The 12,685-nt window shown below is 53.2% G+C and overlaps 2 protein-coding genes across 6 annotated transcripts in view; one reads left to right on the forward strand and one right to left on the reverse strand.

The window, feature by feature from the left end:
- The window catches only part of WDHD1 (WD repeat and HMG-box DNA binding protein 1), a 201,087-nt gene that overhangs the window by 83,038 nt on the left and 105,364 nt on the right, over positions 1-12,685 (reverse strand). The window lies entirely within an intron of this gene.
- LGALS3 (galectin 3) lies at positions 6,336-12,248 on the forward strand. The gene is made up of 7 exons (XM_063332381.1): positions 6,336-6,413; positions 9,140-9,194; positions 9,324-9,346; positions 9,660-10,040; positions 10,234-10,322; positions 10,590-10,758; positions 11,995-12,248. The coding sequence occupies exons 3-7, from the start codon at positions 9,329-9,331 to the stop codon at positions 12,148-12,150; spliced, it is 813 nt and encodes a 270-aa protein (XP_063188451.1). The 5' UTR covers positions 6,336-6,413; positions 9,140-9,194; positions 9,324-9,328; the 3' UTR covers positions 12,151-12,248.

The following is a 12,685-nucleotide window of genomic DNA, read 5'->3' on the forward strand; positions in this document are numbered from 1 at the left end:
TGCCTGCAGAATCTCTCAGGTATGTGGGAAGTTGGTGTGGACCGAGGCTGTTGAAAGCAGGTACTCTTGTTTCGGAGATCTGCTGATCAGGTTGACCTGTTTGATGGCAGTGAAGATGGAAGAATGGGGACTTTGTGTCCCTGATGAAGCAGATCATAAGTTACGGTAAAGTTAAGTTACAAGCTCCACCTAGATAAATAAAAAGGGATAGTCAGTGTAATAGTACAAGCACTTCAGTTCTGTAGTATGACTTTCCAAAGGGTACCCTACCTGTTAAATGAGAGATTGAGAGATAAAATAGCAATACCAGTGTTCCCTGTCCTCTTTCCAGCTTTCTCATGACGCTCAGCCAGGAAGGGCTGTGCTGTGAAGTCAGTTGCCATTGACACACCTCTGGGTTTACTCCCAGGCCCTGGTTCTGTTGTCTGCACAAGATCTTACCTGCTCTTGCAGATTCATGTTCTTGTGGTGGAGATCAGGGGAGGGACGTCTTGTAGCACTTAACCCTTAAACCCTTGCATCAAGCTGTCCCATCAACCACTGAACTTGTTTCACTTGGCAGTAACGATGGCTTAAGATACATCTCCCCATCTCTTCCCTCTGCCACCACCTCAGTTGTCTTTAAACCAGTTATTTCTCTGATAGAATCCCATGTACACCCCACAGACTCTGCTAGTGAATGGGGCAGGGTGGTGGCAATGGGACTGTGGCCTTGGTGAGGAGACGCTTGTCCTGGGCTGTTGGTCAGTGGGAGGAAGCTTGCCCAGGAGAGGAGCTGGAGCTCACGTCCATTGGACGCTTTTAATTTCATGGTCTGCAGAGGAACTAATTTCTCTGAGCTAGAGGGGGATCCTGAGGAGGATGAGCCATTTAAATTATTAAATGTTGGATCTTTGGGTAGAAGTTGGGTACGCTGCTGTGCCTTACCCTGTTACTAGCTGTTTCTGAGTGAGGTTTAGGCTGGAGCTGGCATTCTCGCGGTGAAATGGAGGGAATTATTTAGGTTTAAAGAGGAAAACTTCCTGCTGCTGGTGGTGGAGACCATATTCCAAAGCAAACACCAGCTCATGTTGCTGCAAAACTGGATGATGGGGTGAATTTAAGCAAGAGAGTGTCCTGGTTTGAGGTAAAACAGAACCAATTTTCAGTTCAGTAATTTTAGTTTGCAGCTAAGCCTCTTCTAACTAACTAACAGAATCCAGATCTGGAATCCAGTTCTTGTCCATCACCCAAACCACAACAGAGACAGACCACCAGCAACAAGGAGAAACTATTTCAGCATGAGGGCAGTCAAGCATTGGAGCGGGCTGACCAAACTCTCCATCCTTGGAAGTCTTGAAGGCCAGCCTTGATGAAACCCTGAGCAGCACAGGCTGAGCTCGGAGCTGGTCCTGTTCCGAGCAGAGAGTAGGAACCTTCTCATGTCCCTTCCCACCAGAATCACCCCATGACTCATAAGAAATTCATGCTGTTCCATGTCTGATTAAAAGCAAACATGGAAAATAAATTCAGAAGGTGACAAAAGACAGCAGATTTCATTTGTGACTTCTTGGCCTTGCTCTGGCTCATTAATGCAGTGTTGTTCTGGGGTAGATCTATGGCTTCTGGGGGGAACCCAGTGTGTGCTAACGGGCCGATCTCTCAGGATACTCCATTTTACCAAGCTGTTAACGGATAATGAAAAGTAAAACTGTATTATGGTGACTTTTCAAAAGAACAGGCTTAATTTCCATGATGTGAAGAGCTTTATATAGTGCTCTGTACGATAGGAATTGTTTGGAGGGGTTTTGAATCCTGTGCTCTCATTTGCGCCTGCGTTCTCCTCAGTTACAGGGCAATACTCTCCAGCACAGAGAAGGTGGCAGAATATCCTATTTTAAGTTTGCTTAGAAGTGGGAAGAATTAATTCTTTAATATCCTAGTGCTGCTTCTCTCTGTGTGTTGGGCTGTTTAGCGCTGGAATTGGTTGGTGCTCCCCCAGGAGACCACATCAGGGTTGATTATCTTGCAAGCTTTTTAATGCAGGCACTTCTGAGTCTTACCAGCTTCTACTTCATGCTTTCACATTTGCATTTCAACCTTGATGCTGTCCCCATTTTCCTGCTCGGAAAGCCAAGCACAAGCAACGCCGTGTCACCTGGAACACAGGGACGATGGCATGAGTGGGTCTTGAGCTGCCGCTGCCACCCTCCTCGCCTTGGTGCTCCCCTGTCGGTCTGCACCGGCTGTCAGAGTGAGTAGCTGCTAAAAAGAGAGCGTCTGCAGAGTGACACGGAGGAGAAAAACGCCCTGAGTTGGTGAAAGAAAAATCAGATGCTGGAAAAAATGAGCTCATGGCTGGTGTGTACGAGCAAAGCCTGGCGCCCTCCCTCTGGTTGCTCTGAGCTGGTGGCTGCAGATCCGCCGTCCCGCTGCCATCAGCAGAGGGCAGCGCCGCTGCTCCCAGCCCTTCCGCCCGCTCTCCTTGCAGATCCTCCCTGCCCGGGGAGGCTGGGTCTGGTTTGATTATTTTTAACATTGAACTTGATTAAAAAAGTGGGGGAAAGCAACCACATTTTAGTGATGTACAGTGCCCTTTGGAGATGGTGTTGTCACTTGCATCCTTGCACGGACTGTGTGAGGTTTGACTTCTACAGGAAGAACGCAAATGCCCTGTACACGAGATTTAATTCTGAGCCCTGTTTAGCGTAAGGATTCATAGGAGAATGAATTTTGGTGCTCTGCAAAAATCTAGTATCAAACCCCATGGAGCAGAGAAGGAAAGTCTGCCAACCTGCCCGGGACTCTGACAAAACTCTTCCCTTTCCCACCTCCTCTGGTTTCCTGAGCTACGGTAAAAGCCACCCATTGCGGCTGGACTCAGTGATCTTAAAAGTATTTTCCAACCTAAGTGATTCTATGATTGCTGTTGTAATAAAGTTATTTTAAAGTAAACTCTCAGAGTGGTTGGTATTGCAGCTGCCTTGCTTCTGGATCGGGCCAAACTCTCCTGTCTCTCTTTGGCCTTCACCTTCCCTTTCCATCTCCCTGTGTTCAGTGCGGTGGTATCACACAGGGCTTCTTCTCTCCTTATCGAGCATCTTTCCCATGCCAAAGCTGTGCCTGGGCCAGCTGGAGGCAAGAAGCCGCCAGGGCTCTCCACCTGCCTGGTGCATCTCCTGGTGCTACACCCAAAGAGACACCAGGATCCCACCTTGGCTTTGCTGGGGGTAGGCTTGGACTGATTCAACCCCCTCCTGCAGTGCAGCACTCCTCCTTTTGGATTTTTAGGCTGGATTAGTTTTCTGTAAGGTTGAATGAGTTGGCTGTGTGTTTGGGGAAGCACTGAGCATGGCCAAGAAAAGCACCGGGACCTCGTCTTTTTGGTGGCAACCAAGCCATGGAGGTCCTTCACCCCATCCGCACAGATGTTTGGGATCACTGTAGGCATTTCCCATGCAGTTATTTAATAACATGAGGAGGAGGTAGCTACTATGAAGTTTGAAGCCCAGGGGGGTTTTGAGGGCTTTTGTTGGTGTTAGAAGCCATGTGAAGCTTTCTGGGGGGGGGGACTTGCCATTCTCCTGGCACTGTCGGAGCAGGAGGGAACTGGAGGAGCTGCCCTTTCACGCCAGCTCTGTTTTCTAGGAGAAGGAAGCTGCAAAGGCAGGAGTTTTGCTTTGGCTTTATAAAGAGAGTCTAAAAGGGAGCTGCTACAGGACAAAGGCAGCGAGTCCGGACTTGCTCGTACTCGTGAAGGTACATGTGAGCAGCAGGGATGGTGCTGCGAGCATTGATGCTCTCTGTCTGCTGCTTTTGCTTTCTTTACCATCCAGCTTGAGTTCTTGAAGTTCTCAACCTTCCTCTGCATTGAATTTTTCACTAGCGCTAGAGCAGGGCCATGTTGCGGGGGGGCGTTGGGCAATGCAGCCAAGGAAGCTCTTGGATGGGCCATCTCCCCAAAAAGTGCTGGTTGAGGAGGAGTGGGGCTCCAGTTCTCTGCAGGAAGCTGGTTTCCGAAGTCCTGGGAGGACACGGCAGAGCCTGGCAGGCCATGGAGGACAGTCCCGTTGCCTGCTTTTGCTGCACTGCCCTTTTTGATTGCCGTGGTGAGTCGGAGGTGACTCAGCCACTGGCACGCAGGGCTGGCACCGCAGTGACATCTCGGGGAGGTGCAAAGGCAGCTGGGGCACTCAGATCCTCCTTCCTGTGTCTTGAGAAAGGGAGGTGACATTGTGGCGGTTCCTTTTCCCCAGCCTGGGAGGTTGCAGAGGGAGGAAGGAGAGACAATCGCTGAACTTATCCCCGTGGGATTTGGGGTAGATCTGCCGCCCAGACGTTGCACGTGGTGTTTGCTACCAACCCCACGCACCAGTCAGGCCACAGAAATCACGAGACTGGTAAAATCATCACGCGGGTGTGCGTTGTTCCGCTCTGTAAAGGGGAGCGGATCCCTTGTGCCATCGAGCTTCTTGCTCTCTGGTTTCATTTCCTTCCTGTTAATTTACTGTCAAGAAGACAGTATTGTATGTCACGGCCACGGAGATGCTGGGAGGGCTGGAGCCCCTCTGCTGTGAGGACAGGCTGAGAGAGTTGGGGGGGTTCAGCCTGGAGAAGAGAAAGCTCTGGGGAGACCTTGGAGCCCCTTCCAGTCCCTAAAGGGGCTCCAGGAAAGCTGGGGAGGGACTCTGGATCAGGGAGGGGAGCCATAGGACAAGGGGGCATGGTTTTAAACTGAGAGAGGGGAGATTTAGATGAGATACTAGGATGAAATTCTTGGCTGTGAGGGTGGTGAGCCCCTGGCCCAGGTTGCCCAGAGAAGCTGTGGCTGCCCCATCCCTGGAGGTGTTCAAGGCCAGGCTGGATGGGGCTTTGAGCAATGTGGTCTGGTGGGAGGTGTCCCTGCCCAGGGCAGGGGGATGGGAACTAGATGGTCTTTAAGGTCCCTTCCAACCGGAACCATTCTATGATTCTGTGACAAGAGAGAAGCAGCCTTCCATTTATTCATTTCCAATAAGCAGTTTGAAATGATTGCTTTAAAGTTATTTAACTTTATAGAGACACATCACCCACTGGGGTGGGGCCTTTTGCCTCAGAGCCTCGATGTCCGCAAGAACAGAAGGTGCACAGAACATTAACTCCTGACATAAGTCAGCGTAGAGTAAAGGGCAGTGGGACCAAGTACAGGGTTGATAATTCTGAGTTGTAATTGCACCGTGTCATTTTTATACATATTTTTTTGTGTGTATATATATTTTATGTGTATATAGATATATATTTATGTGTCTATATATATATTATATATCTTCTCTTCTCTTCTCTTCTCTTCTCTTCTCTTCTCTTCTCTTCTCTTCTCTTCTCTTCTCTTCTCTTCTCTTCTCTTCTCTCTTCTCTTCTCTTCTCTCCTCCCAGCAGCACCATGCAGAAGGTCAGAATTTCAGCCTTCAAACACGCCTTTTTCTTTTCTGTTGCTTTAAGCCGTGAAGCCAGCTGAGCAACAGGAGATGATTCACCCTTAACTTGCATTAAAACTTGTTGAAATTATAGCTGCCCCTAACAGCTTTCCAGCACCGGTCCTTTCTGCATCGAGTGAAAACCAAAGCTTTTCCAGCTTCTTTTTTTTTCTTGGCAGTCTCCGGAGAAAACCTTTAAAATTTAAAACTAAATTTGTATTTTACTTTATTTTACTTAGTTGTATTTATTTTAGCTTCTAAGGAAAAGGAAAGCCTCTGATGCGGGGAAACAGGCCCCAAGCATGGACATAGACCCGCTCGAGACATAAAACACAAGAAGCCCAAATTTTTTTCCCCATGTAGTTTTGCCCTTTGGTGAGGTCACCACTTAATAAAGGGGAATAAAATAATGTTCTTTGTGCTGCTAGTGACTTTATGAGCTGAGGGGGACCCCTGGGGATGCCCCAGGAGGCAACGGTTGGTGGTTCCCGGAGCATCCCCCGGAGTCCCCCCCAGCTGCATCTCCTGGGGCATCCACGGGGACCCCACGGCTGCAGCTCCCAGAGCATCCCCCGGGATCCCCGTGGGCAGCATCTCCGGGAGCATCCTCCAGGGATCGCCCAGCTGCATCTCCCGGAGCATCCCTGAGATCCCCCCGGCTGCATCTCCCGGAGCATCCCCTGTGGTCCCCGTGGGAGGCATCTCACGGAGCATCCATGTTATCCCCCCGGCTGCATCTCCCAGAGCATCCCCTGTGGTCCCCGTGGGCTGCATCTCCTGGAGCATCCATGGTTTCCCCCCGGCTGCATCTCCTGGAGCATCCCCCGGGATCCCCGTGGGCGGCATCTCACGGAGCATCCCCGAGGTCCCCGCCCCGTCCCCGCCCCGAGCAGGCGGGGTCCCCGCTGCCGTGTCCGGGCCACCCTTTTCCCGTGGGTTCCCAGTCCCAGGAGCCACCACCGAGAGCCGCCGCACCGCAAGGTGAGTGGACGCATCCCACCCACGGGGGTCCCGAGTGGGAACAGAAGGAGCAGGAGCGGGGTTAAGGCATGTATTGCCTTGCAAAGAAAGGGTTAAGGGTGGGCTTGTCCCCACAGCGCATCACCCGTTGGGGGGTCCCGGGTGGGAGCAGGGGGATAAAGCATGTATTGCCGTGCAAAGAAAGGGTTAAGACTGCGCTTGTCCCCTTTGGCGTGGGAGCGGGAGGTGGGACACCTCCCGGGGCAGCTGTGCCACCGGGCTCGGTGGTTAATAACAGCAGCCGGGGCCTATATAAAGCACTCGCTGGCTTTAGGGAGTGCCTGGGTGGATATTCAGGAGCTATTAAGGCTGTTGGCAGCTCACAGGGTGCCGGGGTAGCCCTGCCCGTGCCCCCAAAACCACGCAGAAGCGCCTGGGAGGCTGGAGACATCACAGAAAGTCACTGCAGAAATAGCGCCGAGGGGAAGAAAACTTCTATTTCTTTCCCAAACAGAAGTTTTTCCACTTTGCGTGAATATAGGAAATACTTGGGGTGCTCTATAGACATCTGCCGTGGGGTTTTCCTCCGCGGGGTCGGTGAGAGCTCAGAGAGCTGGTGGAGGAATAGCATTTTTTCAAGAGTTTGGTTATAAATATTGGATCTGCCATCCCGGTCCCCACAGGGAGACTCCTGCCACGACGTCCCAAGGCAATAAAAAACCCATGCAAAGGTGCGAAATTGCTCCAGGGCGAAGATGTGGGGCTGTCCCTTGGCTGTGCCCCCTGGGAGCCGGCATTGCCCCTCGCCGGGGCACCACAAGCCCTGGCAGCCCATACCTGCGGCTCGACCGAAGGCCACCCGGCGGCATCCGTCCCTGGGGCGCCCGCGGGAGCTGCGTGCCCACCCCCGGCTTCACCCTGCCAACAAACCACACACCCAAGGGCTTAAAAATACCCCAGAAGGCAAATAAAAGCTTTGCAAAACACTAGCTGTTCAAACCGTCTGGGCTGCTCCGGCTTAAAAATCCGGCGGGCTCAGCAGGATGAATATTTGCTGGTTGTGAAAACTTGGGAGGTTTTTTTGTTATTCCTCAGGCAGGGCAGCCGGATTTGCTGTGACCTTTGTGCAGACAAATGTTTCTTTCGGAGACAATTTTACTTCTCTGTTTTCAATTTGGAATTTTCCTTTTCTTTCCCCGTTTCTGCCTCTCCCTTTTTTTTTTTTTTTTTTTTTTTTGGTGTGGTGTTTTTTTCCCCCCTCTTATGAATGCTCTCTTTGATGGGCGGGATCCAGCTCAGGGCCGCGGCTATTCCTGCACGCAAGCGGGTTTGTGGCATGTGGCCCTGCCACGGCCGAGCGGCTCCACAAAACTTTTAAGGTAGCTTTTATCGGCTGGCCCGGAGCAGCTGGTGGCACGTGTGTCGTGTGTCCCTCCTGCCGTGCCCTCCAGCCCACGGTGGGGGACAAAGGGGAACCCCCACCCGGGGGTGCCACCCTTCTCTCGCCTGCTGCAAGCGTCCGTCCCGTGCGTTGTGGGGTGGCTGTGTCCCCCCCGACGTGCTGTGCCGGTTTTGTAGCCCCTCATTTTTTTAGTGGAATCTTCTCCGGGATGACCTTCTCCTGTTCTGGCAGGGGGTTGGACTTGATGGTCTCCAAAGCTCCCTTCCAACCCCCCCCCATTCTGGGATTCTGTAGGGACACAAAGATGATGAGGGACTGGAGCCCCTCTGTGCTGAGGAAAGGCTGAGAGCCCTGGGGCTGTTCAGCCTGGAGAAGAGGAGAGGGGATCTCATCAATGCTCAACAATACCTACAGGGCGGGGGGCAAGAGGATGGGGCCAGACTCTTCTCAGTGGTGCCCAGCGACAGGACAAGGGGCAACGGGCACAGAGTGGAACACGGGAAATTCCATCTCAACATGAGGAAAAACTTCTTTACTTGGGGGGTGGCAGAGCACTGGAAGAGGCTGCCCAGGGAGGCTGTGGAGTCTCCTTCTCTGGAGATATTCCAAACCTGCCTGGACGCGTTCCTGTCCCACCTGCTCTGGGTGACCCTGCTCTGGCAGGGGGTTGGACAAGATGGTCTCCAGAGGGCCCTTCCAGGCCCTGTCATTCTGTGACTCTGTGATTCTGTGGTGCTGCCTCGGGGAGGGGAAGTGAACAACGCCAGCCATCGTGCAGGACAAAACCACTACGTGGGTGCGTGCGTCACCCAGTGTCCCGCGCCGGCAGCCAGCACCCCCAGCCGGGGCAGGGAGGTGGCCGTGTGTCTGCTGGAGGCAGCAAGAACAGCTCACCGCTGCCCTTTGGGTTTTTTTTTTCCTTTATAAAAAGTGGTTTAAGGCTGGAATAAATCTTCCTGACTTGGGAGCAGAGCAGACCTGGCACGGGTGGGGTTTTTTGGGGGCAGATCAAATGCGCAGCTCCATGTTGAGCCGTGTTTCTCGGAGGAGGAGGAGGGTGCTGACATGGTTTGCGATGCAGCGTGAGCAAAGAGCAAAAACCTGGTGAAAAACCCATGGGGAGGCTGGTGGGAGCCCAGGGGGCTTGGGGCAGAGCAGCCCCAGGTCCCCACAGTCCCGTGTCCTCTTCCATCTTGGCACTGGCGGCGTTGTAAGGTCAACGATGGTGTTGGGTCAACAACAACCCTGCAGTGGCCCATTTCATCCGGGGAGGGGTTTTGGGGCTGGATTCACCCCCAGAGCCATCCAGGCTGCTCGCAGCAGTGACCCCCGGTTTCTCCCGCAGGTCTCGGACGAAGGTTTGTCCTGCGGCACCGGAGCTGTCAGCTCCGCCTGGGCAGGTACGTGATGGGGACTTCCCCGTTTCCAGCCTGTTGCTGCTGTCACCTGTAACTCTTCTACAAAATCTCTATTTTCGGATGGTGTATGTTAAAAATGACTTCAGCATCTTTTGTCTTTTCCTTTTTCAGGAAAAATGTCAGACGGTTTCTCTGTAAGTATGGCTTGCTTTAGAAAGAAACCCCACACACATATGGGGGCTGTGATTGTTTAATTGCCGTGAAGCGGGGACCTTCAGCAGGGGTGGGAGCATGGCGGCGCCAACCTGCGTGACTCCCCAAATCCCTCCCCCCAGTTACATGGGCGCTTACTGGTTTTCTGGAGGCCTCAGCCCAGGTACCCACCTGGGGAGCAGCTGGGGCCTCGGCACGGGCTGTAGGACACAAAAGCTGGGTGTTGGAGGGCTCAGCCTGACCCCAGGGTTCAGGCCACCCACCTAACCCTCCTCCTCTCCCCTCTCTCCCCAGTTGTCTGACGCCTTGTCCCCCGGCAACAACCCGAACCCCTCTGCCCCCCCACCCCAAGGCTGGCCCTCCTGGGGGAACCAGCCGCCGGCTCCGGGGGGGTTCCCGGGCTATTCCGGTCCTCCGGGCACCTATCCTGGCTCTCCAGCAGCACCAGGCACATACCCAGGAGCACCGGGAGCATATCCTGGAGCACCAGGAGCATACCCTGGAGCACCGGGGCCATATCCCGGAGCACCGGGGCCGTATCCTGGAGGACCAGCAGGATCAGGACCATATCCAGGAGCACCAGCAGGATCAGGACCGTATCCCGCCCCCGGGCAACCGCCCAGTGGCCCTGGATTTGGGCCCCACCCTCCGCAGGGGGGACCGGCTCCTCCCATGGTAACGGCTCCATCATATCATAAGGATTTCTGTGTCTTCGCTGCCTGATTTTGCCCGTCCCTGGGACGACCTGGGGCTGGCTGTCCCTGGGGGGGGGGGTGGCATGGATGCTCACTGTGTCACGGGGGGCCCCCGGTGTGTTGTCACTTTGGAGGTGGCTTTCTGCTAATAGCAAATCCCTGTTGTCTCCCAGAAAGTCCCCTTCGAGCTGCCCCTGCAGGGAGGACTCGTCCCTCGGACGCTCATAACCATCACAGGCACCATCAACCCCAACCCCAACAGGTATGGGGTCGGGGGGGGGGTGTGTGTGTCCATCGCTGAGGGCAAGGAGGTTCCATCGGGAGCTGGGATGGAGCAAGCGGGGGCTGGAATTTGCTTTCCCTTCCTGAATAACACCTGCCTGGTGTAAAATCAAGTATTACGCTAAATAAACGTGTAAACGCCCTGCTGTCGCCCAACGGGGCCTGGGGGTTTCGGCAGGTCCTGCAGCAGAGCCCAGGGCTTTGGTAGAAGGAAAAAAAAGCAGCGGATGCGTTATTGTCATTGCAGGTTTTCACTGGATTTCAAGAAAGGGAATGACATCGCCTTCCACTTCAATCCCCGCTTCAAGGAAGACAACAGGAAAGTCATCGTCTGTAACTCCATGTTCCAGAATAACTGGGGAAAGGAGGAGAGGACGGCTCCCAGGTTTCCATTCGAAGCTGGAAGACCCTTCAAGGTAACAAAAAAAACCAACCCTAAAACTCCGTCTTAATGGAGCCTTAACGCCGGGAGGGTTCGGCCAGGGCTGTGTGACAGGACTCGCTGGAAGGACCTTGATGCTTTTGCACAGGAATTGGCTCCCAAAGGTGCTTTTGGGGCAGTTCCCAGCTGTTTCCCTGGTTTCCAGCACAGCAGGTCCCACTGCCCCCCCCCACACTTCTTACCCCCTCCAGCAGGTCCAGCTCCTTCCCCCCGCTTCTGCTATTCCCATTTGTTATTAAATCCTCCATGTTTACGCTGCAGCTGCAGTTGTTGGGCAGGTTTCTGCACCGCATTTCCCCCGTTAGCAGCTGTTACAGTTTGAGGAACCCACAACTATTTATTGTCGTTTAGACCATTATTCTCTCACCCCATGAACCCTCCCCAGCTGGGAAGGGGAATCGCGGCAAAAGAAGAAAACCTGAGGGCTGAAATATAAACAGATTTAATAGAATAAGACTAAATAACTAACATTAATAATACAAAAGAGCCCATATGTGCAAATGTGGGACGCTGGGAGCACTGTGGCTTTGGGAGGAAGGGAAGGGCTCAGGGCTCTGGTACCGGGGCAAGGAGCGCTCAGGCTGGCAGCCATCAAGGGACAGAGAGAGCGAGGGAGAGAACTCAGCAAACTTTGTAATTGATACTGAATGGGCCATTCCTGGTCTGAAATAATCCTGTTGGCAGCTTGGGGCAAGTGCCCGGGTCTCGCTCCTCTTGAGCGCAGGCTGAGACCTTGGAACCCGCACAGCAGAGCTGGCTATAATGTAAATATTTTCACCATTTCAGACACTTGAGTCTTCTAAAAATGCAGTTTTCCCAAGCAGTAGAAGAGACCTTACTGAAAAGTAAAACTACTGAAAGAGAAGCGTGTGTCTCAAACCAGGCCAGCAGCCCCGGTCTCTTCACCAGCTTTTTCTCCTGCAAAGTAGTTTCACAGGTGGCGAGGACGCAGCGCTCGCCCGCTGAACCGTCAGTCACGAGGAGGCAGAAACCCTGGGCTAAAACATGAAGGAGAAAGAGTACGGCGGGGCTGTGGGGAAGGCAGAGCTCACCCGTGTTTTTGCAGCTGGGAGTCGCTGCGCCGGCTCCTCCACATGCCACCGGGCTGGCAGCAGCCTTTGGCCAGTGCCAACCTGCTCCAGTCCATGGCTTAAAACGTCTTCCTAAAACAAAAACCTGATGGTTATCTTTGGGGGACGTTGTATTTCAGCTCCAGATCCTGTGCGAGGTGGATCACTTCAAGGTGGCGGTGGACGACGCTCACTTGCTGCAGTACAGCTTCCGCGAAAAGAAGGTGAACGAGGTCACCAAACTCTGCATCGCGGGGGACATCACCCTCACCAGCGCCGTGGCCACCACGATATAGCTATGGCGGCCCGATTTTAATGCAAACTTAGTGCTCTTAACATGGCTTAAGTGCCTTCTCACAGGAGTACTTGGAGGTAATAAAACGTACTTTCACAAGTAAAATTTGTTTTCAGTAAGATCTCAAAAGACGCGACCTCCTCCGGCAAGCGGAGCTCAAACATGGGATTCTCTGGATTCTATTTGTTCTGCTCGGTAGAGCAGTTACTTCTTTTTCACTGACAAAAACAAAATAGCGCAGCAAAGGACTTAAGTTCATCCCTCCAGGGAGGAGCAGGAGGTGCGTGATCAGGCTGTGAACAGGTTGCACGTAATTCCCAAAAGTGTCACTGCACTGGAGGTGTCCTCTAGGGAACACTGGAAAACGGGGAAAACACCAGCCTGCGATCCTGAGCCAGAATTAGGTATTTCAAGAGGGGCCTGAGAGCTGGAGGAAGTAAAACCTCTCCCCTAGAGCGTGGCTAGAAAAGTTACCCCTCTCCTTCCTTTCAGAGGCCCATTTGGTGGCCCAAATCGGCGTGTCCTGAACACGCTTC

This window comes from Chroicocephalus ridibundus, chromosome 4 (assembly GCF_963924245.1).
Source record: "Chroicocephalus ridibundus chromosome 4, bChrRid1.1, whole genome shotgun sequence".
Taxonomy (NCBI): Eukaryota; Metazoa; Chordata; class Aves; order Charadriiformes; family Laridae; genus Chroicocephalus; species Chroicocephalus ridibundus.